This window comes from Panthera onca, chromosome A2 (assembly GCF_046562875.1).
Source record: "Panthera onca isolate mPanOnc1 chromosome A2, mPanOnc1 haplotype 2, whole genome shotgun sequence".
Taxonomy (NCBI): Eukaryota; Metazoa; Chordata; class Mammalia; order Carnivora; family Felidae; genus Panthera; species Panthera onca.
Genome location: NC_138340.1, coordinates 51,098,947 through 51,111,118, shown reverse-complemented (window position 1 = coordinate 51,111,118; position 12,172 = coordinate 51,098,947). Strand labels below are relative to the sequence as shown.

The 12,172-nt window shown below is 36.9% G+C and overlaps 1 protein-coding gene across 21 annotated transcripts in view; it reads right to left on the bottom strand.

Annotated features, from left to right (window-relative positions):
- SETD5 (SET domain containing 5) overlaps nucleotides 1-12,172 on the bottom strand; it is a 79,304-nt gene that overhangs the window by 37,608 nt on the left and 29,524 nt on the right. For 5 of the 21 annotated variants that reach the window (XM_060631649.3, XM_078442782.1, XM_078442783.2 and 2 more), the window contains exons 2-9: nucleotides 10,404-10,463; nucleotides 6,681-6,868; nucleotides 5,635-5,859; nucleotides 2,076-2,268; nucleotides 1,690-1,795; nucleotides 1,155-1,363; nucleotides 758-816; nucleotides 64-242 (exon numbers count right to left, since the gene is read on the bottom strand). In XM_060631649.3, coding sequence (XP_060487632.1) covers nucleotides 64-242; nucleotides 758-816; nucleotides 1,155-1,363; nucleotides 1,690-1,795; nucleotides 2,076-2,167 — 645 coding nt within the window. In that variant the 5' untranslated portion in view covers nucleotides 2,168-2,268; nucleotides 5,635-5,859; nucleotides 6,681-6,868; nucleotides 10,404-10,463. Of the gene's footprint in view, nucleotides 1-63; nucleotides 243-757; nucleotides 817-1,009; nucleotides 1,051-1,154; nucleotides 1,364-1,458; nucleotides 1,667-1,689; nucleotides 1,796-2,075; nucleotides 2,269-5,634; nucleotides 5,860-6,016; nucleotides 6,115-6,680; nucleotides 6,869-10,181; nucleotides 10,306-10,403; nucleotides 10,464-12,172 lie in introns of those variants that run through there. The other 16 variants (XM_060631652.2, XM_078442787.2, XM_078442788.2 and 13 more) reach the window with 10 other exon arrangements.

The following is a 12,172-nucleotide window of genomic DNA, read 5'->3' as shown; positions in this document are numbered from 1 at the left end:
CTTGGTCCAGAATTTGAACTATATCAGACATATTTCTATTTAAGATACTTTTACTCTCCATACCTTGATTTTCTTCGTCTTTGCTGCTGCACGACCCTTTTCTGGACTCTTCTTCCGCTTCTTGGGTTTGGTTCTTCTAACAGTTAAGGTGATGCTTGTAGGTGTGTGCTGTGTTGCTGTGTACAACACAGTGGAAGGAGAAAGCTCCTCATCCCAGCTTTCTGTTGCACTGCTATCCCCACCTGAAAAAAAGTTATTTCATAGTTTATACGTTGTGCAAACAAACTCAAAAGTGCATTAAAAGCAGCTTATTCTTTTATCTCTACCCCATATCCAGGAAGTCATAACTTCTATTAACTGTGTCATCTTTAGAACATAAATACCCACCTTCCTTATGAAATCAAGATTCTTTCTATACCGCTGGCATCAAGCATAGAAACCCTGTTCTACATCACATACACTTTTTCCCTTGTACTGAGTCCCCAAGCTTCATCGCCTCAATATGTAAACACGAAAAGGATCTCGTTATTTTATTTGGTATGTGTGCTCACATGACATATTTTGATTGCTTCGGGGCTAAAATGTTGTTTTTGGATATATTAATTCACAAGAGAAGTACACAGTGTTTGTGAGAGAACAGCTTTCTCTTTTCATGAAGAGTTGGGACCATGGGAACTTACAGGAGTTCTTGAGATGATTATGTAAATTGCAAAATATTTATCTGTCAAAATGCGGGCCCAACCCATTTTCAGCTCACCTGATATGTTGTCCTGCTTCCGCCGATGAAGTCTAATAACCTTCCCCCTGCTCATTCCCCTAAAGAGGGAAAATAAACTTAAAGTAGTCCTTCCAACAGCATGCCGCACATCATTGCACACATGGGAGACGTGTCTCTGTGTATACTACCCCCTTCCTCCCACCTACCAAATGTTTCCAGGACATTAAATTTCATATCAAATTCAATAGCTTTAACATCAATCTCTCATTCCTTGTTGTCAGCAATTCTCACCTAGTGCAGAGAATTCGAGCCAAGGAGCATTAAGGAATCATCTACATTAACAAACACAAGAAAGAATACTTTGAGCTTTTCCCTACTAATAAGAAACCCTAATCCCAGCAACCCAGGCTTGAATTGAGATGGAGCATGATCTTACCTGCACTTGTCACAGTTGAGAAGGAAGCCATCCTGAGAAAGACCACAAGGACACCAGGTAGGAACAGTCTCTCCTTCAGAGTTCGGGCTGTCTCCACAGCGTTCCTCTACGGGCGACGGCAGGCCATTCAGGTCAGAACGAGGGATGATCGTCTGGACAGGGGGAGAAGCAGGAGGTGTCGGAGGAGGAGGGGCTCCGTAATTATGATCCTGAAAATAAGATTTTTTAAATCAACAGTGTCCAAACACTGGCCCCTCTCTCCCCTAAAGTATGGTACATATGGAAAGAAAGAAGAAAGTAGTACCCTTTGTTTTTTGGCTTCAACCAGGAAAGTGATAAAACAAAATGCCAAGGTCAACTGGGACATAAAAACAAGAACAATGATGCAGGGCTAGACGTCCGCTGGAGGCAGGGAAGTGCAAAAGGGGCAACTTCGTCATGCTGCATATAAACATTTCAAGAAAGTCACAATGTATAAGAATGGATTACACTCCAGGAAGATCACTGCTCTGGAGAGAAACAAATGCATACTCACAGCATAAGGCAGTCCTCGACACCCATGCCTCTGAGTGGTCCCATAATTATGAGTGGAATACACGCTCTTCTCATTAACTGCTGGACTAGCCTCCACAGATTCAGGGCTGCACAAAGGCGAAAAGCAACGCATGATAGCATAACACCTAATCTTCCCTTAAACTAAGACTTTAACTTCCCATTCTAACCCCTCCACTTTCCACAACCACCAGCCACTAGAATAAGAGAAGGAACTCAGTGAAACAATCTGATTAACATAACTAAGCCTATAAATAACAGGAGTGTTATTAAATGTGGATTTGTGTGTAACATGAAGCCAGTACAGGCAGATGTCTCAAGGCAGGCACCTGGAATACAAGGTGTCCCTAATGACAAACACAAACGTACCAGCTGAGCAGGGAGTTTCCCCTAGAGAAGCCACTCTGGGCTGGTTTAGACTCAGAACTATTCTTCTTAATTGGATCTCTTAATACTTCCATGAAACCTCACATGACATTTGCAGTGAGTGAGATGATGAAAGTGCCTTCTGCACTGCCCCAGGGACCAGGCCCTCTTCCATTCACTACCAAGACAGGATACCCTGAAGAAAGTACAGGTAAAAACAACGGCATCTTATATTTATCATACCTCTCATCTTGATGAACCCCCAAACACCTTTCAAATATTAGAGTAATAATTTCTCATCCACCAATGACATGCAAGCATATCAAGGACACAATTACTTAACAGCTGCATGGTAATACCACAGAACTTCAAAATAATCAGAACTGTACTCAGAAGTTATTGTCTACTGACAAACAGTAAGAGTAGTAGTGGCTACCATTCTGAATCACCCGTTATTTTCTAGGTGCTTTGATGTACATTAATTCATTTACTCTGCAACTAGTAAACATGGTAAATAGCACCCCATTTTTACAGAAGTTGAGGCGGTGAGATTATGTGACTTCACCAAGGTCACACACTGACAGAGCCAGAATTTGAAACAATGTCTAACTCCAAATCCTGTACTCTTTCCACTATGTTTAACTGGTGTGGTAAACCAGGATAACATTCTATTTTTAAAAACTTAAGTAACCAGGCTTATTGAAAAACTTGGCTTAGAATCTTTTTGTATCCTCAATGAGTCGAAAGCAAAGTGCTCAAGTATAACTTATTAATATACAATAATTATAAATGTGTTCAAATTTAGAAATTTAATGTAAGCCTTTACTTGATAATAAAAAGGCATAGGTAACAAAGGACAAAATACAAGTTTTGGTAAAAAAAGAACTTGTAACTCTGATTGTTACCTGGTTAGATTTTAGGGAATCTTGAGAAAGATAATTAAGGAATATGATCATATAACTTTGAACTCAATAATGGATTATCTGTCATTTAAGTTAACTAGAACAGAGATTCACAAATCAGAAACTCCAAGGACACGTAGTAACTCAGCCTTAGAGATCAAAGGGTCTTTTAAGGAATCAAATAATGCATAGTTTGCTTTAAGGAACATACATTTATCCTGCTTGGAAGTATACAATACACCGTACTTGGCAGGAATAAAGTGTGCGCAGTTCAATGTGGTGCAATGTCAGCTGAGAAGTGAGGGATAAAAGAAAATTCTGAGATATATCCAACTCACCCAGTTATATGCTCCAAAACTGTGAGAAGGGATCTTATTAATAACAGCAAAGGTAATTTCTAGGTGAAGAAGAACTTTAGACATAGGAAAGTATTCTGTTAGTGAAGTGCATGCATTTTATTCTTTAATAGTGTCTGCAAGATGGGAACTGGGGTGGGGGGTACATCAAGAATGCAGGTCAGTATTCTTGAGAAAAGATGATCTGACATGGCTCACTGAGAGGCAATCAGCTCTGAGTATTAGGAAACAGGTGGGGTTTCCTAAATGAAACTGAAGGCAAACAAGCATTAATAAAATGAAGGTAGAATTTAGTTTCTATGATGGATAGTTAAAAGAAAGTAATAACTTTCTACAACATTGTTAATTCACTAGATAAACAAGTATTCCAAAGAACTGTACATATTTTGTAGAAGAGATTTTGTACCACTGAACACATGGGGTGAAACATGGCAGCCGTTTATTAGAAATGGAGTTTTTCTGGACGGGAAAAAGGAATGTGGCATGAAATAAAAGATGGCCATGGAGATGGAGCTATGTTGGTTGTATCTTACCCATCTCCCAACTGGGTAAATATGAACATATGCACTTCATGTGCAAGTCTAGGGAATAAAAATAAAATGTATATTGTGGAGGTTAAAAGGCCATCCCACTGGACAATACTTCCTAGTAAAGCACAGCATTTAATCTGTTGTTATGTGTGCAAAATATTAAAATTTAAGCTCATCTTTTGATGAGGAAACTACAATTTCCATAGTGGTTATTAATCAGTTACATGTTGACAGGTAACTATGCGATTTCCTAGGATATTCCTTGATACGTATATATACACACATATATATATACATATATATATATATATATATATATATACATGTATATATATATCAGCTCTTATCTATGTTTTAAAATATGGAGTAAAAATCTGTAGTGTTAGGATTGCGTTTCCTTATTAGCCAACCATTTTATGCAAATGTATTACTGCCTTTCTTCCTCTATGTTTGAATTGCTATGAGAGTTGGGCACATACACAGAAGCCATGTTTACAACAGATACTGAGTCGACTGTGTTTTAAGTACAACGTGCCACCTGCTGCTATAATGCTACCTCTTGGAAAATGTCTGAAATCCATTTATGGCATAATTGTAAATTCAGAAAAATCCTTGCTTCTATTGTTACATCTAGAGGTTCTCCTACAAATACATGAAAAATGCATGATGTATACTGTTGTTATCAGATTTAAAATCCCATGAGGTAAGATCTACGTCTTTTACTTAGTGATGTTGCCTTTCATACCAAGTTTAATTTTAATCTTAGAGTGCCCAGAACAATGAAATATGCAGGAAAAGTGGAACATGCATGGTAAAACATTAAGAAATATCATCTAAAATGTAACAGAATGGTACATAAGCAAATTGTTGACATTATCTTGCTTTGTAGAAATACTAAATGAGTAACTGTGTAATAAGTCATGACAACAGTATCAGAAATCTGTCAAGAAATTACAATGAAAATGCTTCAGGAAATAGAAACCTTGCAGTCAAATTTTTAGGCCCTAAGTCTGCAATTACTTCTGGACTACCCAGCAGCATTTATGGGTGGTCATCTCTGTACTTTGGGAAAAACACCAGTTTTAAGAATAATTGCTTTAGGTCTTTTTCTATGAATCCCAAATTAATTTAATTTGGGGTTGATCACATTAATTTGATTTAATCTCTCTTGAAATTTCTCACCAATGTTAATGCTGTCTACCTGTGTGGTTTGTTAGTCAATCCATATAGGAGGTAGTAAATGACTTTACAAAAATTCATGAACACTATACAGTTATGGTTCCTAATGCAGCAAGATTTTTCAGTACTTGATTTGGGAAATAGTACTTGTAAACTTGGAAGTCTAGCTACTGGCATAACTGAATCTCTTTGCATGCAAAAAGATAAAAACAAAACGAAACAGGAAAAAAAGCCCTGGAGGGAACACAATTCCACCCTTCCCACCCCCCACCCTCCTCCACCTTCCTTTTTATATGGGAACAAGGCCAAAATTTTTCAGTTCTAGACTACCCCAGAATATAATATATTGCTTCTTAGGGTAGGTTCATGTTAAGTCTTCCTCTTTAAGGAAGACAATAAACAGTTAAGTAATCCTAGGCGGCTTTGTGAAGAAATATTTACTATATTCTCAGTTTTAAGGAAGAAAACCACTATTAATCAGGGATGCAGTTGAACCCAGAGCTCTGGTACAGTTGCTTTGCTTTGCTGAAGGGGGAAGAATCCCCAGGGACTATGAAAATGGCAAGAGAAACAGGGGAATTAGAGCAACACCCACCTCACTCAAGAAGTGGCTGTGGGATCAAGAGTCTGAACTGGACCTGAACATATTCAAAACACCAGGATTTTTCCAGCCCAGACCCTAATCCCTGGTACTGCCTGGAATAGACTTGGCTTCTGGGGGTGTGCTGCCCCCTAGGCCCCTTGGGTCTCTTTCGCTGGACTTTCACATCCTGGTGTAGTGCCACTTCGTCTTGAAAGGTAGGGGGCTTCCACTTCCTTTCTGTAAGCAAGGAAGATTGGGTACAAGGGAGGTAAAAGGACAAGAGGGGGAATCTGTGAGCAGGGGGAATCTTGGACAACTTAAAAGAGAAGGGATACAAAAAGCTAAAAATTTTTAAACTGTGAATAATATATAAAGTTTTATAATGAAGGCCTACCTTCATTGCCATTTGGTATTTAAATTCTTCAAGAATTGAGAGTCTATTTTAGGGATTGGGCTTTTCGACAAATTCTGAATTCCTAAAGCTGCTCTTAGCTGAAAAAAAAGTTTGGTACCACTGATTTTGAAGGTCCTCTTTCTAGGCAATGATTATATAAAAAAACAGATGACACTGCTTTCCACGTTTTCTACCCCAAATATCAGAAGTTCTAAGTAACCTGCCCATATAAAGTTTTAGCCCCTTTACTCTAGAACAGTGAGAAGTACATAGGAAGAGGCCTTCAAGGAAAATCAGTTGGAGAGAACTCCTTATCTCCATCAGAATAATCATTAATTCTACAGAAGCAGGCAGTGACACCTACTTTATTTTTCAATCTTCCCAACCCGTCAAAACCAATGAAAATGTAATCACTACTTGCAAATTTAATTCAATGATATTATTTACTAAGAAATCCACCCCCACCCCATTCTTTTCCTCCCCTTTCTAACTCTTTTTTTTTTTTTTTTCCTCCAGCTTCTATGGGCGAAAAGGGAAAGGTCCAATGTCATTTACAGTGGGCTAGGCTTGGGTTTAGAAAATATTGCTTATTATTAGATGCCCATAAGAAAGTTATCTCCACACAAATTGGTAATGCACCTACTACCTAGAAAGTAGCACTTACTCTGATCCAGCAGCCATATCTGAGTAGGATGTATCTGGTGTGGTGACTCCCAGAGGGATTGCAATGCTCATGACGTCCAATACAGCAAGAGAGAGGAAATCACGGGGTCCAATTAATGGAGACTGGCCACTCTGAGAGTGGGGGTGAGCTGCACAGCCTTAACCAACATGTTATGGACATGAGGAATCCTGCCAGAGAAAAGGAAAATATCTAGTAACCTGATAGTTCTTTAAATGTATTCTAAATGCTACAGAATATTTTTCCATTTTTAAAGTAAGTCTTTTAAGGGGCAAATATAAATAAAACAAGTACAGCAAAGGGTCTATACATTGTCCTATTTTATTGTGTACTACATTAATGTTCTACAAAATGAGGTAGCCAAAGTTATGCTAACTTTTCATATCTTTATTATTATTTTTCTTTGCTTTTTAGCAAAAGGGAAAGTAATGGTCTGCCTTGCTTACTAGTATAAGTACATTTCCACCATTCTACAACTGCTCATCAAACAAAATTTTCTGGCAGCCTAACACCTATTACATAGTAAGTTCTAATGTAGGTAAATAGAAATATCAAAGTTTAACTAAATTCTTTAACAATTAAAGATCTTCATTTAGGGGTGCTTGGCCGGCTCAGCTGGTATAGCATGCTACTCTTGATCTCAGGGTCATGAGTTCAAGTCCCATACTGGGTGTAGAGATTACTTAAAAAAAAGAAAGAAGGAAAAATTAAATATTTTTAATATTTAAAATTAAAGTTTTTCCCCCACCCCGGGCCACAAATAAATGCAGTTTTACCAGCAGCCAACAATGTTATTTATTCCAGAGTAAGTGTGATGATAAAAGAGATCTGTTTTTATTTGATCGGATACAGCTGTTCTTATTGCTTTCTTGTGTCACATTACATTCTTTTCCTTTTTTTTTTTTTAAAGTTTATTTGAGAGAGAGAGAGAGAGAGAGAGAGAGAGAGACAGAGACAGAGACAGACAGTGAGTGGGCGAGGGGCAGAGAGAGAGGGAGAGAGGAGAGAATCTCAAGCAGGCTCTGCACTGTCAGCATGAAGTCCGCTGCAGGGCTCAAACTCATAAACCATGAGATCGTGACCTGAGCAGAAACCAAGAACTGGACACTTAACTGAGCCACTCACGTGCCCTTCTTTTTCTTCTTTGAAACCATTTTATTTTAACTGTAATTTTGGGAGAAGATGCAACTACCTTAACTGTATTTGTTAGGCTTTCACTACTAGGTTTAAATAAAAATGGACGCCTGGGTGGTTCAGTCTATTAAACATCTGACTCTTGGCTTTGGCTCAAGTCATGATCTCACCACTCATGACTTCAAGCCCTACGTCGGGCTCTGCGCTACCAGAGCCTCTTGGGATACTCTCCCTCTCTCTCTCTGTGCTTCCCCTGCTTGCTCACTCTCTCTCTCTAAAATAAATAAATTAAAAAAAAATAAAATAAAATGAAAAAAAACAAAAACATACACCATAAAGAGTAAAGTTTCATGATAAAGATGAGAAAATTTTCTATGGAAAAGGAGACAGGATACCTTGAGTTGCTGACCATAACCAGTGGAATTTGGGAACACAAAAGACTCACAAACTACTAAACTGTAAAACGTCAAAAGTACATTAAGACTGAGGTGCTCCTGGCTGGCTAGCTCAGTTGGTTCTGAGCCCCACGCTGGGTGTAGAGATTACTTGAAAAATAAAATCTTTAAAAAAAAAAAAAAAAAGCACATTAAGAAATTTGGAGGTATGGTACAAAGGGGGTAAAAAGTGTACTCTGATTTCACATTAGTGGTTTTATATTAAACCATTAAAAGAATAAGACAAGAAGCGTTTTATGTGGGAGGGAAGAAAGTCAGTGTGAATGTTAAAGGCCCAGGTTAATAAAGACTTTTGCAAAGAGACTACAAAAATATCTCATGACTGATCTACTGATTCATGGTAAGACAAATAGGAAGAAAAATCAAACATTTATATTAAAGAAAATTTAATGCAATGAAAAGTATATGATACTAACTCAATCCAGGGAATAATGGCAAAATTTAAATGGTAGACCATCTGAGATACCTGAATCTTTTTTGATATATGAAGCAAATTAATATGGATAAGAAAACAAATTGTGAGCAGTGAATCAGGCCAAGATTTTTAAGAACACATTAAGATAATATTAATCTTTTGTGTTGTTATTTTAGAAAACTATAAACAGCTATATGCTAAGCAGTCCTCCCTGGCACCTACATTTTTAAAGAGCTGGATCTCATCAAGATCTAGGACTCTCCAAATCTGAGGGAAGGCCAGACACCGGTTCCTATACAAGTGAAGGGGACATATTGCTAGACTTGGGACTGAAATGAAAAAGGCAAATTTTCCTGTTGTTTCTTTTCAGTTTATAAAAGAGAAGTGACTAACCTAACTCCTTAGGCCTGTCGTACACATAAATGTTTCCTTTCCCTAACAGTATATCAAAACAGATTTAGGCAGTACATCCTCCAAGCCTCTGGGAAATTGAAATAAAATCTAAAAATAACAAAAGAGAGAATATTTATAACTTAATAAGCTCAAAATATAGTTAAATATTGGGGATTGTTGGTCACAACTCTTCCTCTAATTTCAGTGTCACTCTATAACTTGAACCAAAGAGAAAAACACAAACAAACAAAACCAAAAAGCCCAGAAGCTGCATGGCTTGATAATCAGAGCAGAATCTTATAATGATCATGCCTCCCCTAACCAATATAGGAATCTCAATCATGTGTTACAATTTCAGTAAAGGACAGAAAAAGTTATTCAATACCATTAAAAAGCCTTTGTCATAGCCATTACTATTATATGCTCATAAAAAAAAAGTAGGCTGCTAGAAGAAAGACAACTTATAAAACTTACGCTGACAGTTATCTTTGCAAGTCATTTTTAAAAGATATGCTAAAAGGAAACAATGGGAAAATTACTTGATAATATTTCCTTAATGAATGAGTAAATAATTAACATATTCCTTATTGAAATCTCAACCTAGTTAATTTGTATACTTGATAAATTTAAGAAATATTAACTAGTTAACTATGAACTTCTCTTTCATGAATTCCTCCATCTTCCTCTTGTCTACTTTTACATGACCCATCCTGATAAAGACAACCATTATATAGCATGTCCATCGTGTTCTAAATAATGCTTTAACAATACCAGCCTTCCTAATTCAAAACATGTTAACAAAACCAAATTGCTCATATAACCCTGACAGTCGTTCCTTCCCTAAATAATACTCTGCGAAATGTAGCTCTTAAAATATTAACTAAAGTCATTTTAACAGATCATCTATATGCAATATTTTCTTATTTTAATTACTCTAGTTTTATAAGCCAAGACAACAGACTCTCAGTATAGTTTACAAAGCTTAGCAGTATAACAGTCATTAACCTATCACACGATTTGGAGAGGTGTCTTAGAGTGAAAAGTTAAATCTGTCTCTAGGTAGAACAATTCCAAGATATCTTTTACCTGTTAATTTTTCTGTCTCTTCCTATAAACTCTATGAGGACAAGATTTTTGTGTTTTATCCTCTGTTGTACTTTCAATGTTCTCAAAGGTGCCTGGCACACAGAAAGTGTTCTGAGAATGTTTGCTGAATGAATTATAATCACAATGATCAACATATAATTGTAGCATTCATTACAATATAAAAATTAAAACAAATTTAAAGGATTTATTTGACTCAGTCACCTTTTTATAGACCTCCGAATATGAAGTCCCCCAAAATTATCTGCCAGTAACTCTGAAGACCTAGAAAAAGTTGGGACACAGATTAGTACAGAAAGAAGTAACATTGATAGACACAAAGAACAGAATTATATAGAATATTTTAACGGTAATTTTGTGTTTCATTTCTACACACTGGCTTGTTAACCATCCTTTGTTTAATTTACTACTCTATTTTTGTCCTTTAACCGATATATCCTATTTCCCTGTAAAGCCAGAACCTAAATAATGGAAAAGGAAATTATCTTTATTAAAGACTTAAGAAGTGGAAAATATGATGTCATTCAGTAATCCTCTTTTCTTCAAATGAGAATTCTCTCCCATTTCCCAAGAGATTCTTTTTTCTCTTTCCTAGGAGATGCTTCTTCTGTACTGACCCCCTCCCAAAATCCAGGGGCTTTCTTTAATCAAATGTCAAATTTACTCTCTACTATCACCTATTAAAGTTCATATTACGCCCATCCCCTCCATCCCACCTATCCTCTTTCCTGCTATAAAAAAAGACTGACAAAAGGGAGTCAATTGTATGTGTGGTAAACTTCATAATGAAAACATGGGGAAAAATAGGGCCTTAAATAACTTTCTACCCTCCAACAAGTAAAGGACAATAGGTAATTTTAGGCAGCAAAGTCAAATTTAGCATTAGCCAAAATAATGTTAATCTCTCTATGTATGTGTTAATATATACCTAAAATGTTAATGTAACTATGTACGTGAAAAGAGCTGTTTGTGGGATTCCAGTTACCAAGCAAGACAGGAAATATACTTTTATATCAATATTTTATTTATAAAAAATTGGAAAATTAACTATTCTTTAAAAACAATTTTAAAAGAGCACACATAAAAGGTATGAAGGTAATAGTAAAAGAAAGAAAAAATAAAGAAGTGGACTCCTTTAGCAAAAACAAAGAAAGAGGATAAGAAACGACAGGAGGAAAAAGGGAACTAAATATATGAATATACAGTAGGGGGAAAATGAATGCACCAGAATTTCAATTTCACATCAATTTGACTATTTCCAGAACAAGTCACCAGAATCCACAGGAACAGTAGTAAGTTCTTGGATTCAGAAGCAGAACCAACCACTCTCCCAGTACTAAGTACTTTTTTTGAGAAGTCACCATTTACATACATACACAGTTTCTGGAGAAAATACTGTTAATTAGAAGATGCCAGAAATGTTTTATAATTACCCATCTTTTTAACTGGGTTCAGAAATGGTCAATAGTCTCTGTGTCATTCTGACAGTCTCTTCTCTATATGACTTGCTGAAAGCACAAGACCCGTGTGATCTATCTGGTCACTCTCAGAACAGACACACAAAAAGTGTTTTCAGAACAATTCCAACAGAGATTTCAGAAAAAGAAATTGCATCAGCCAGGTGAGCCGGAAGCAGCTGGGAGACAAGAGTCCAATAAACAGCCAATCCAATGAAAGAAATTCAGAACAAGTCTGCTTCAGTAATCCTGTGAAGAGGACTGGCAGGAAGAGGAGTGCCGCTTTAGAAAGAGAACAGGCCTCATATGCTTCAGACAGTCTTTGTACTGAGGCTGTGGACCTTGGCCATTCTCCCAGAAATGATGCAATCCTGATGAACAAGATCTGCTGCCAGAGAAACAATTGTTAACAGCCTATGCAGACAGCAACTCAGCCAAGGAGCAATCTCTGATCAACTCTCTTCACAAACCCCCAGAAGCCACATCTCTTCCTCAATTTTGGTCTCTGACAAAACA